Raw genomic sequence first — 13,867 nt, 5'->3', positions numbered from 1 at the left:
ATGAGAGAGAATCATCGATTGGCTGCCTCCTGCACACCACCTACTTGGAAACCTGGGCATGTGCCCTGACAGGGAATGGAACTGTGACCTTCTGGTTCATTGGTTGATGCTCAACCACTGAGCCACACTGGCTGGGCTTAATTTCTTTTTTATTTTATTTATTATTATTTTTTATAATCCTCACATGAGGATATTTTTCCAATGATTTTTAGAGAGAGGGAAAGACAGAGAAATACTGATGTGAGAGATCGATTGGTTGCCTCCTGCACACTCCCCGACCAGGGAGGAGCCTGCAACCAAGGAGCGTGCCTTTGACCAGAATCAAACCTGGGACCCTTCAGTCTGCAGGTCGACGCTCTATCCATTGAGCAAACTGGCTAGGGCTTAATTTCTTTTTTTAAAAAAAATATTTTTTAAGTTGAATTTATTGGGGTGACATTGGTTAATATAAAATAGAAAAAGCATTCATGAAGCATCATGTCTCTTTAAAAACCTGACCTGCAGTGATATATCATTTTCATAAAGAAAAAAATATTTGATAAGGCAATATAAAATAAAAACTAGAAGGGGTGATAGGTGTAACTTAAGTTAAAAAAGATAAACACATCGATTTATTACAAGCAAATAATTAGTAAAACTGGTATTTGGATAATGTTTACAACAAAAGCAATCAACCGTCATGCATAATTTGATTATATAATACTTATCCTTATTCAGACAGGGCTTTTTTACTTCATAATCGTACAGAAGTCTACTGAAACAGGTAATATTATCTCTACCATTAATATCCTAGCTCCACAAAGGTAGAGTTTTTATATGCCTTATTTACTGTTGGATTTTGAATGCCTAGAGCTGATGAAAATATGTATCCTATCTAATAAATGAGTAATATGCAAATTAACTGTCGCTCCATGACAAAGATGGTGGTGCCCAGTCCCTCTCAACCCCTCCAGAGTCCCCCAGTCCAGAGGAGGGGGCGGCACTGAGAGCTGGCAGCATGAGCGGCCTGACGGAATGCTGCCCAGAGGCCCTCCTGACCCTTTATTTAAAAACAAAAACAAATTCATTTGCCACGGAGTGATCCTCCCCACAGTCACCTGCAGCCTCAGGGTCTCAGCCTCGGAAGCACCCTCGCCCCAACAGAGTGATCCCCTCCTAGGGGCAGCCTCGGGGTCTCAGCCTTGGAACCTCACACATCCCCACGGAGTGATCCCCTTCCACACACACACCTGCAGCCTCAGGGTCTCAGTCTCAAGCGTCAGCACCTGTCCCTGGCGAGTGATCCTGCCCCACTGGCAACCTCAGGGAGTCAGCCTCGGAACTTCCCTTGTCCCCAGCCTAGTGATTGGAGTGGGGAGGCTGGGGAGGGGGTATCTCAGCAAAGCTGCCCAGCAAACTTCTCCCATTGGGCAGAAACTTGTGCCTGGGTTAGGGAGGTAAATGGGTTTTGTTTAAAATCTTTACAAACCGCAAAGGAAATGTCTGAGGTAGGGTTTCACATCAGAAGTAACTTACAACTAATTTCTGAAGGCAAACTGCTACATTGCAGTTACATTACTAGAGAGTACCCCGTGGTCTGGAGGTCTCCGCTGCAGTGGTGCGGGCACTCCCCGCCCTGGTTCCTCAGCACCTCGGGCTGGGCTTGAGCCCACCCAGGAAGGCCTTTTCCCCTACAGTTTTCACCGAGGCAGGCAGGTTTGGTAGACATGAATACAAAGTGCCCACGCACAAGTCCTGAAGATGCCGGGGTGGCAGAAATAACAAACAAATGGAGAAAAGAGCAAAACCAGAAACATCGCCAATCCCAACATAGATCATCTTTTTCTTCAGATGATGGTGTGTTTCCATCTTCTTTGTCTTCTGGAAGCGAGGCTGATTCAAGTACTGATGATTCTACCAACAGAAAAGTTAAGAGAAAGAGAGGACAGAAAAGGAAGAAAAGAAGAAAAGAAAGAAAGGACACAAGATGAAAATCAAGAAAAAGAAAGAGAAGGAAAAAAGGAAGAAACAACCGCATATCACCTTTCTAAGGTCTCATGAAATTCCTGTTTAAGGAGTTTATTTTATGACACTTTTAGTTTGCATTTACATTTTTACTGGTTTGTCAAGACCATAGCAGGTACAGTGTCCAATATGTTAAAGAAAAAACCCTATCTAATAAAGAGGGAATACGCAGGGGAGGGCAGTTGGGGGTGACTGGGCTGGCAGGGGAGGGCAGTTGGAGGTGATCGGGCTGGCAGGGGAGCAGTTAGGCATCGATCAGGCTGGCAGGAGAGTGTTTAGGGGGTGATCCAGCTGGCAGGCATAGGCGGTTAGCGGCAATCAGACAGGCAGTCAGGTGAGTGGTTGGGAGCCAGCAGTCCCGAATTGTGAGAGGGATGTCCGATTGCCGGTTTAGGCCTGATCCCTATGGGGTCCGAGATTGGAGAGGGTGCAGGTTGGGCTGAGGGACCCCCCTCCCCCCAGTGCACAAATTTCGTGCACCAGGCCTCTAGTGTAGTAATAATGTAAAACGTAGTAAAAAACACACACCTCAGTATAAAAAAATCACTCTCTAAATTTCAAAACCTGCTGGGGAAGTAGGAGAACGGAGTTAAAGCATCTGGACAATGATCCATTCACTTCTGTTTATAAGGTGGATGCCCATGGGAAAAGGGAAAAAAGAAAGGGTGTAATCTAATTCTCTTGTCAATGGAAACTCCAGAAAAGTGAACAAATGATATTTTCTAGGAGAAAGATACCACATCTACTGAATGCCTTAGCAGGCTGGTGCCTGGAGAATAACCTGTCTCTGGAAAATATCTTATAAACTAATTTAAGGAACATGAATAGGGCTTCAGTGAACCCATGAATCCCTTGAAATTATAAATAAAATGAATATGTGTTCATATGTGCATCTTTGAGGACAAAGAGAAGTTAATTTTTAAAATCATACACTTAAATTTCATTATATTTGTGAACAAGGAAGTAAAAACAAAGATTAAGAATCAGTGCTTAACAATAATATTATCAAGAGAATAGGTCCACGTAGCCACAACTCATATTGTGTGGCAATAACTGATTGTTCACATTCATGCTCTGCTTAATGAAGGGGTTGCTGGCCTAGTATGACCTAGGTGCCTATTATCACACTGGGCCACTTTGAAAAATATTACCCCATAGTCATTCACTCAAATTTCCTTTACCTTAAAAAAAGAGAGGAGTAATTACCTAACTGCCTTTACCAAATCCTCTCTCCCCTACTTTTACAACCTATATATTGTAAGCTTTCTGATATCCAGGATTGATTTTGGGTATAATGTTTTCATTATTCAAACACTCTAATAATGTACCTTTATATGTCCTGCATTGTTAATAAATTTTCAAATTACAAATACTAGTATAATAATATATTCACAAGACTAACAATATCTTTGAATCACAATTGAAGAAATCTGTTATTAAAAACTTTGGTTTCAGAGAAACCAAGATGACGGCATAGGTAAACACTGGAGATTGCTGCCTCGCACAACCACTTCAAAAATACAACTAAAAGATGGAACAGACATCACCCAGAACCACAGGAAGGCTGGCTGAGGGGAAATTCTACAACTAGAAGGAAAGAGAAAAGCATACCGAGACTCAGAGGAGGCACAGTGCGGAAGTAAAATACAAAGGTGCGGAGGTGCATACGGAGTGGGTTGGCGGCTGAGGGCGTGGTTGTCTGTTTCAATTGGGAGGGAGTCCCAGGCTCTGAGCTCCAATTCCCGGCGAGTCTCTAGGGACCCAGAATCATACGGGAGAAGCGGGACTGTCTGGCATCAGTCGAAACTCGAGGGCAGCTTTCTCTCCGAGGTTTGCAGCGGTTGCTGGGACACTGAGAGGCAGAGCCTCTGGGGACGGGACTGAGAGCAGCAATAACTGCTCGCTTGGCCTGCCCTGTTGATCCCCTGGGACCCGCCCCGCCCAAGCCCTGCACAGAGGCATTTGCAGGATAGACTCAGGCAAAGGCTAGATTAGCACCACCCTAGAGGACAGAAGTTCTCCCACTGCAGCAGACACAGCTGATTCTCACAGCCAGTTGGCCTAGAGGTCAAATCCCCCCCAGTATTACCTACAACAATCAAGGCTTAACTACAACAAGACTGCACACAAAGACCACAAGGGGGTGCACCAAGAAAGCATAAAAAATGCGGAGACGAAGAAATAGGACACAAATGGCAGAAATGGAGGATATAGAGTTCAAAACCACACTTTTAATGTCTCTCAAGAACTGTCTAGAAGCCGCCAATAAATTTAGTAAGGCCCTCGAAAAGACTGGTGAGACCGCCGATAAATATGGTGAGATCCTCAAGAAATCTAATGAAACCCTCAATGTTGTGATAAAGAACCAACTGGAAATTAAGCATACACGGACTGAAATAAAGAATATTATACAGACTCCCAACAGCAGACCAGAGGAGCGCAAGAACCAAGTCAAAGATTTGAAATGGGAAGAAGCAAAAAACACCCAACCGGAAAAGCAAAATGAAAAAAGAATCCGAAAATACGAAGATAGTGTAAGGAGCCTCTGGGACAGCTTCAAGCATACCAACATCCGAATTATAGGGGTGCCAGAAGATGAGAGAGAGCAAGATATTGAAAACCTATTCGAAGAAAAAATGACAGAAAACTTCCCCTACCTGGTGAAAGAAATAGACTTACAAGTCCAGGAAGCGCAGAAAACCCCAAACAAAAAGAATCCAAAGAGGACCACACCAAGACACATCATAATTAAAATGCCAAGAGCAAAAGACAAAGAGAGAATTTTAAAAGCAGCAAGAGAAAGAAACTCAGTTACCTACAAGGGAATACCCGTACGACTGTCAGCTGATTTCTCAACAGAAACTTTGCGGGCCAGAAGGGAGTGGCAAGAAATATTCAAAGTGATGAATACCAAGAACCTACAACCAAGATTACTTTATCCAGTAAAGCTATCATTCAGAATTGAAGGTCAGATAAAGAGCTTCACAGATAAGGAAAAGCTAAAGGAGTTCATCACAACCAAACCAGGATTATATGAAATGCTCAAAGGTATCCTTTAAGAAGAGGAAGAAGAAGAAAAAGGTAAAGATACGAATTATGAACAACAAATACGCATCTATCAACAAGTGAATCTAAGAATCAAGTGAATAAATAATCTGATGAACAGAATGAATGGTGATTATAATAGAATCAGGGACATAGAAAGGGAATGGACTGACTATTCTTGTGGGAGAAAGTGGTGTGGGAGATGCGGGAAGAGACTGGATAAAAATCGTGCACCTATGGATGAGGATAGTGGGTGGGGAGTGAGGGCGGAGGGTGGGGTGGGAACTGGGAGGAGGGGAGTTATGAGGGGGGGGAAGAGGAACAAATGTAATAATCTGAACAATAAAGATTTAATTTAAAAAAAAAACAACTTTGGTTTCTTTCAGTGCCTTAAGTTTACTATGAAGATGAATATTATAGATGGTAACAAATCCTCAAAATAAATAGCTTGGCAACAACTTCACTTCTTTACTTCCATTCACTCGTAACCTTCACCAGCATGAGTTCTGTCTCTTCCACTTTGAAGAACTTGCTCTTTGTTAAGGTCACCACTGATTCTCCATATTCCAATTCCATACATACTGGTTTGTTCTCCTATCTCGAGATTTGTTGCCATGCAGCTTACCTCTCTCAGCTAAAGGATGACTTCATTTACAACACGCATTTAAGATCACTTAACAATATTTTGTGTGAGCACAGTTCACTGCCAGATGTTATAGAAGTCAGAGAGAAGTAAAACCCAGTCATTGTTTTCAAGCATCCCTTTGCCAAAAACAACCATAACAAAAGGTATAAACAAAGTGTGGTGAGATGCGTAAGACCAAAGCATTAATTGTTACTATAGGGGAGAATACAGCTTAGTAGAGAAAACAAATGCAGTTACTGTATTGCAGAATAAGTGGGTTTTAACAGGCAAAATGGATGCATTTTCAGGTAGAGGGAAAAATATAAGCACAGTCACAGTGCTATAGTTGTTGAGTCATGAGTGGTACTGTATAACTAGAACAGTCTTTGTGAAGAAGGAGAAATACTGAGACCCATATAGATACGTAGTAATTCCTTGTTCCCCTCTCTTAAACATAACTTTCATGTATTGCTATAGAGTTAACAAGGAAAATAACCCCAAACCAGATTATGTAAAAACTTGAAATCCACATCAAAATGTTTATTCTATAAGCAATGATCTTTTATTTAAAGCTTGAAATAAGGAAATAATATAATCATATATATGTTTTTGAAATACTATGTTGATAGCAACAAGATCAGTTGGGAGCTATTTGTGCAAGAAAAAACTAGTATGAAAATATGGCCTATGAATGGTTGGATTACAATCTAGGTAGATTTTCTATTTCTAAGGTTTTAAAGAGTAACTGATCTGAAAAATTGGTGAAGTAATACCATTTGGAAATGTGTTATTTGTGGAGCTTCATGGTCTCTGCCAGAAAGCTCATCCCTTCTGCACTCCTTGAACTTACCTGAATTGGCACAGACTAAGATCTGCAATTGGGAATTTCCCAATTCATATTATCAAACACAGAGTCTAATACCCCTGGACATATAATCTCACAGCAAAAATAAAACTACATCGAGAGAAAAATAACAATCTGAACAACTGATGCTACTGAAAGCAAGTTAGACAAAATAAGAATTTTAAATAATTATTTAAATGTACCAAAAAGAACAGGAAAGATAAAGCAATATGAAACAAGAATGAGGAAAATAGTAATAAAACAATATAAGTTAAAATCTTCAGTAGGTAGATAATATAAATAGTAAAATGAATGCTGCTGAAGAATAATTCATGAGTTTAAAGATCACATGGGGGAAATTCTTCCAAAAGAAGTCTGGGAAGGATGAAGATATATATATATATATAAAAAGCTGTTGAAGATATGGAGGGTAGAAGAAACAGTAGTTAGATAAAACTGGTGTCCTAGAGGAAAGAAAAGTAAAAATGGAGAGGAAAAATATGCAAGGAACTAATGGAAGCTATGCCAAGTAGAAGAGATCAAGGGGAAAAAAATATCTATATCTGTTATATATAATATTGAAATTTAAAGACACCAACGACAAAGAGACAATTTTAAAAGCTTCTAAAGGAACAAGAATAAAGTGGCCTTATATTTCTCATTAGCAATCTACATTCAAAAAAAAAAAAACCAACAAAAACACACACACACAATAAAATAATATTTTTAAAGCACTGAAAGAAAATTTTGAGCAAAGACAAAATTTAACCAACTTATTTCTTAAATGTGGGGGTAAAAATATGTTTTTAATAAAAGGTAAAATGTTTTCTAGTATAGCCTCACATCATAAACACTTAAAGAAAAGTGAGATGAAATAAGATGAGAAATCAATCTAGGAGATGGTACAAATATTGAAAGTAAGGTGGATCAAATAACTTGGCAATACTTGCTGTTTCTTGAATAGTTTTTTTTTTAAAAGTGAAACCAAAATAAACAGAGTAAAAGAAGTATATACATAATGACAAAATTAAAACCCATATAGTAAGATTGGGTTTTAGACAAGAACAAAGACATTAGACAATTGGCCATTCATGAATATGGTTCAGAGATGAGTTAATATTATTGTATCAATGTTAACTTCCTGGTTTTAAAAATTGTACTATGATTATATAAGAAAATAGCATTTGGGGAATGGGTGAAAAATATTCAGAAATAATTTGTAATTTTTATAATTTGAAATTAGTTCAAAATAAAAAGTCAAAATAAAGGGGGAAATGTAGATGTCAATTATGAAAAAAACAAGAAAGAAGAAAACAGAAACAGAAAAAGTAGAACTGGAAAAAAATGTAGGAGATAGAAAGAGGACTAATTCTTTTAATGAATATATACACAAATGGACTAAATAAGCAGATCTAGCCATTTGCTGTTTCATGATACATATATATAAGCAAAACGTCAAAAGTAAAAGGATGGAAAATATATATTAGGTAAATTTTAACTAATATAGAGCTGGTGCAATTACACTAATATCAGATAAAACAGGTCTGAGAAAAAAACATTATTATGAACAAAGAGGATAAATGCCCAGCCTGCATGGCTCAGTGGTTGAGTGTTGACTATGAACCAGGAGGTCACAGTTGGATTCCCAATCAGGGCACATGCCAGGTTGCAGGCTTGATCCCCAGTGTGGGGCATGCAGGAAGCTGAAGATCAATGATTCTCTCTCATCACTGATGTATCTATCTCTCTCTCCCTCTATTTTCCTCTCTGAAATCAATAAAAATATATTTTTAAAAAGATGATAGCCCTAACCGGTTTGACTCAGAGGATAGAGCATTGGCCTATGGACAGAAAGGCCCCAGGTTTGATTCCAGTCAAGGGCATGTACCTTGGTTGCAGGCACATCCCCAGTAGGAGGTGTGCAGGAGGCAGCTGATCGATGCTTCTCTCTCATCGATGTTTCTGGCTCTCTATCCCTCTCCCTTCCTCTCTGGAAAAAATCAATAAAATATATTTTAAAAAATAAATAAAAATAAAAAGATGATAAATACACAATGATAAAAGGTTCCATTCAACAAAAAATTGTAACAACAACTATCATGTAGATCTTTAATAAAATCACTTCAAGATGTAATGAACAAAATTTGATAAAATTAGGGAGATGCCAAAAAATCCATAATTATAGTGGAATATTTCAATATCTCTCTCTCCCTTCTTGGTTAAGCATACAAAAGAAAATCAGCAAGAAAATAGAATATTTGAATAACAATGAAAAGTCTGATCTAATGGACTTAGCATTTATTATAACTCCATTTTAGCAAACACCAAGGAATAGGTAGAAGCCAGGATTGAAAAGGATCCTCCTTACAAAAACCATCTATAATAATAAAAGCGTAATAATAATAATAATAAAAGCAGGGGCTGCAAGGGAAGCCTGGGTCCTGGGTGTTAGAGGGAAGCCAGTGCTGGCAGCCAGGGGAAGGAAGGACTACTCTTGCACGAATTTCATGCATTGGGCCTCTAGTGAAAGTTATAAAAGCCTACTTCTTAGGAGACTGTCCTAGAAGTCTTCCCACTCAATACTCCAGGCATTGCTCATCTTACAATTGAGGGGAAATAAGTGAGTAGTCTAGAAAGGGTCTGCATCTCAAAAACAATGCTCTTACCTAATATTAACTAAACTAGAGGCCTGGTGCATGAAATCTGTGCATGGGGAGGGGCGGTCCCTCAGTCTGGCCTGCTCCCTCTCGCAATCTGGGATTCCTCAGGGGATGTCCAACTGCTGGTTTAGGCCCAAACCATTCACCTGCCTGCCTGATCGCTCCTAACTGCTTGCCTACCTGCCTGATTGCCCCTAACCACTCGCCTGCCTGCCTGCCTGATTGCCCCTAACCACACGCCTGCCTGCATGATCGCTCTCAACTACTCACCTGCCTGTCTGATTGCCCCTAACCACCTCTGCCTCGTCCCCTGCCACCGAAGCTTCATCCGGAAGGATGTCCAGAATGATGTCTGGAAGGTCGTTCGGCTATCCAGTCTAATTAGCATATTGTGCTTTTATTATTATAGATAGTAGAAGAAGGAGACTACGAAACTCCCTAAACTTCTAAACTACGGTTTGCTGAGCCCATATTTTAGTAAGATCAGAGAAAGAAAACTACTAATAGTTCTTAAATAAAAAACTTTGTATTTAAGGAAGGAGTGATACTGCTAAGAAGAAAAAGTATTTCTCATGTTATATGACTTAGAATATGCTAATAGGTACCATTTGGTAAAATGGATTAATAGAAAGATACAATGCCCCTATTTAAAAATTAACAGAAAATATTACCTGGTGAAAGAAAAGTAGTTTTTAACACTGAATTGATAAAATCTCATGCCAGAAAATAATAATAATCTGTTCAAGCAAAATTAGTACAATTTCTATTTGCTTTTAAAATTAACCATTTTTAAAGCAAGTATAAGATAATTTGCTGTTAGTTACATGAAAAAATATGAGGAAAATGTTATTTTTACTCTAATTCTTCTAATGATTCAAAAAAAGTAAGATACTTTTAAACTCCAATAGTTTTAACCAGATATATAAAAAATAAATGTGAAACTATAGAATTTTATATAAATGGGTGGTTGTACAATATTTAAAATAACACAGGGAATGACAGAGTGTGTTAGATTTCATAAATTTAGATAGCTTAGTCTAAGACAACCATATGCCCATGCATGTGATTTAATAATTACATAGCAATACATTTACAGTCTTCAGCAGGCATCATGGTTAAATAGAAAGGGCACTAGACTTTGGATGAGGAAAAAGAACCTGGAAATAGCACTAGCAGAAAAAAAGAAATAATAAATATTAGAAGGAGGAATAAAATGGAATTATTAAAAAAAAGAAAATAAATGAAAACATGATTTGGTTCTTCAAAAATATAAACAAGATCAACAAGTTTAGTTATAAAGACAGAAAAAAAGAGATGATGGTTGCACAACATGAATGTACTTAAAGGACAGTTAAAATGGTAAGTTTTTGTCATACATATTTTAGCATAAAATTAATACAAGAGAAACACCTAGAACTGAGTAATATTTTCAGATTAAAAAGCCACAATAAATTAAATGAAAAGAATATCCATCTTAGGTAACAAACAAATATGAAACAAATCACTGTGAAATTGCAGAACAGCTGTTATAAAGAGAAAATGCTAAAAAGTTTGTCAGATGGGAAAAATAATAAACATGTTTATATACAACAAACTGAGAACTAAATGGCAATATACATCTCAAAGGTAACAGTGGAAGCTAGAAGAATATAAAGCAATAAAAAAATTCAGAAGGAAGTTCTACACAGTCAAATCATCAACCAAGTGCAGTGAAGCATAAAGACATGTTTTGACTTTCAGGCTTTAAAAAATTTACCTCCCACATATAATTTCTCAATAAACTAATGAAGAATACATTGTATTAAAATAATAAAATAAATCAAGAAAGAAAAAGATGTAGAATCTTAGAAACAAGGGTCCCAACACAGCATAGATAAAAACATTCTTGAGATCACAGTTGAAGAAATGATAGCCTTTAACATCAGCTTTAGTCAGTAAGCAGTTTTGAAGAATTCAGCAAAATGAAAGGCTAAAGTAGAAATATCTTGAAAAAATATGTAATGCACTTGAGGATAGCCGTGGTATGAGATTTCCAAGCAAGTTAAAATAACTGTATAATGAAGCAAATATAATCCTAATATATTGTGTGGCTCAGCTGTAATGTTTACATAGTCATAAAAATTAAAATATTACATATTAGTTAACCCCCAAATAGTCATAATATAATTCTATTGGGATAATAGAGGAGGAGCATGTAAGCATGTGTATTAGGAAGGATTTATAACTGTATAATCTGAATATTTGTAAAATGTTAAATGAGATATGGATATTTTATCTAGAATGCTCAACTTGAATTTCATTGAGTCTTATATTTATAGGTCAAAATTAACATGTCCAATTTCTGAAAACTTTAATTACTCTTATTCAAAATCTACTCTATAAAATATAATTTAAAAATTCATATAACTAACCTTTTTGAATGAGATGTCTTGATTTTTTGCCAATATCTTTTGTCTTTAATTCAGATAAAAGAGAGGAAACATGTTTTTTCTTTTTATTGGAACTTATTAAATCAACAGGAGAAAATATATTCTGTGGAAACAAAATAAAAGCAATGACACCAATGATAATCTCATATATATTTTAGAGTTCTCAAAGACTTCTCACTTGTTAAACATCATAATTGATTTTCATTTTAAAACAACAACAAAAACCTGTGAGACAAGCCAGAGTTAGGAAAGGTGAAAAGAACTCCATTGTGTGTTATTCTGATTATTTTTCCATTAAGAGTTCATGACAATGCTCTAAGAGACATTAAACAAAAGGGGGCCATTTCAGGAGGATGGCACAATTAAAGGAACTAAGGGGGAGAAGTAAGGACTAAATAGAGAAGTGTTAAGTGTTCAGTGCTACTCAGAAAGCCTAAAGGGAAATTCAGAGTAAGAAAGGAGATGAAAAGTTACTTCACAGAACACTAAAAGGTAGTAAAAAACAAAGAGAGAGAAGTTGGACAAGAATTATCACAAGTCTTAAAAGTACAAATGGATCAGATATGTGTGGGAGGAATAGATATTGAAAGGAGCTTCCCAGAGAATGGGCCACTCTCAGATGTAAACTGGGCAATGTCTGTAAAGTGGTTGGGAATGTTTTAATAACTAACACTGTGCTATCCCTTTTTCTCCTCACAGTCCATCCAGGAGTGATTCAGAGGATCCATGAGGTCAAGAACCCATGCTCTTTAAAAATTTGTCATCTCTCCCCCACTGCATCTCCACGGCTTCTATACTCCATGTTGACTCTGGAGTCAAAATAGCTACTAGAGCTCCAAACACAATGTGTGTATCTCAGTCAGCAATATGGAGAAAAGGGTGAAATGATAAAACACAGGCCATGTGTCTTAAGAAACTTTCCTCCAGGTCCTTTCAAATAACTTTAGTTTATTTCTCACTGGTCACCCATAACTACAAAGGAGAGTATAAGAAATACAGCATTTTGCTAGGTACTTTGCTGCCTGAAGTAAAACTGAGTATCTCTTACCAAAAAAAAAAAAAAAAAAGACAAAGACAGATATTGCTAGACAATCAGTAACAGACTGCCACAGAAAAAAATAAGAATCTTGGGAGGGGATATACATTTATATTTTGAAAAACCTTTCTATTATGCTTTCCTTGACTAGAACCACTGGTCTTAATTCTAAAGACTCTAAATATATATCTTCAAGTAAATCTCCTTTGTGAGATTTGTTTCTGTATATTTATGTATGGAATACTTTTATAGTGCTTATCATTTGTCATAGTTTCAAACCTCTGTACAAATATTAATTTATGTCATACTCATAACAATTCATATTAATCTCTGTCATACTCATACTCATTATGTCATACTCATGAGCTATTCTCTTTCACCTAGAAAATGTCATAGACATCTTATATTCAAGAAAACTGAAGTCATATTTTTCCTTTATTTTTTTAATATATTTTATTGATTTTTTTACAGAAAGAAGGGAGAGGGATGGAGAGTTAGAAACATTGATGAGAGAGAAGCATCGATTAGCTGCCTCCTGCACACTCCCTACTGGGGATGTGCCCACAACCAAGGTACATGCCCTTGACCGGAATCAAACCTGGGACCCTTGAGTCCGCAGGCTGATACTCTATCCACTGAGCCAAACCGGATAGGGCCATATTTTTCCTTTAAACCTACTAATACGTCTTGTTTTGGTGACCAGCACCACCTTCATCCATTGAGAGGAAATTCACATAAACTCTCTAAAATGTGATAGCAGAATTTTGAAATAGAGAACTCATTATCATATCTATCTTGACCTATCCACTTGCGCAAATGCCCTTATTCCACAATTTAACAGAGATACTTGAATATGTGTCTTGGTCCCCTGTATTTACAATTTTCTGCCCAAATGCCTATTCCATACAATAGATATATATTTAAATAAATATCCTTAACTTTCTATATTTTAAATTTTATATGTGTTCTCTAATTTTTTATTGAAAATGATTTGTTTTGATGTGATGATTCACTGTGCAAGAATTTTGAATGCTCATGAAAGATACAAACTGGTCTTAGAATAAATCTCAGTTTTTGTTTTTCACTAGTTTTTTTTGCTAATCAATTCTTACATTTACATGACAAATATACTTTTTGATAGAAAAACAAATAAGTAGGTACTTTTGAGCTCATGTATTCTTTTTATACTTAGATTTTCTTACAGTTGCCAAGAATAATTTTAAT

The 13,867-nt window shown here is 37.0% G+C and overlaps 1 protein-coding gene across 1 annotated transcript in view; it reads right to left on the bottom strand.

The window, feature by feature from the left end:
• The window catches only part of LRRIQ3 (leucine rich repeats and IQ motif containing 3), a gene marked incomplete at its 5' end in the record, with an annotated part of 83,318 nt that overhangs the window by 30,825 nt on the left and 38,626 nt on the right, over positions 1-13,867 (bottom strand). Inside the window, one exon of the mRNA XM_081086059.1 lies at positions 11,590-11,710. Coding sequence (XP_080942185.1) covers positions 11,590-11,710 — 121 coding nt within the window. The remainder of the gene's footprint in view (positions 1-11,589; positions 11,711-13,867) is intronic.

This window comes from Myotis nattereri (genome assembly GCF_964212035.1).
Source record: "Myotis nattereri genome assembly, chromosome: 3".
Classification (NCBI taxonomy): domain Eukaryota; kingdom Metazoa; phylum Chordata; class Mammalia; order Chiroptera; family Vespertilionidae; genus Myotis; species Myotis nattereri.
Note: the sequence above shows the minus strand (reverse complement) of the source record. Positions and strands in the feature narration are given on the sequence as shown.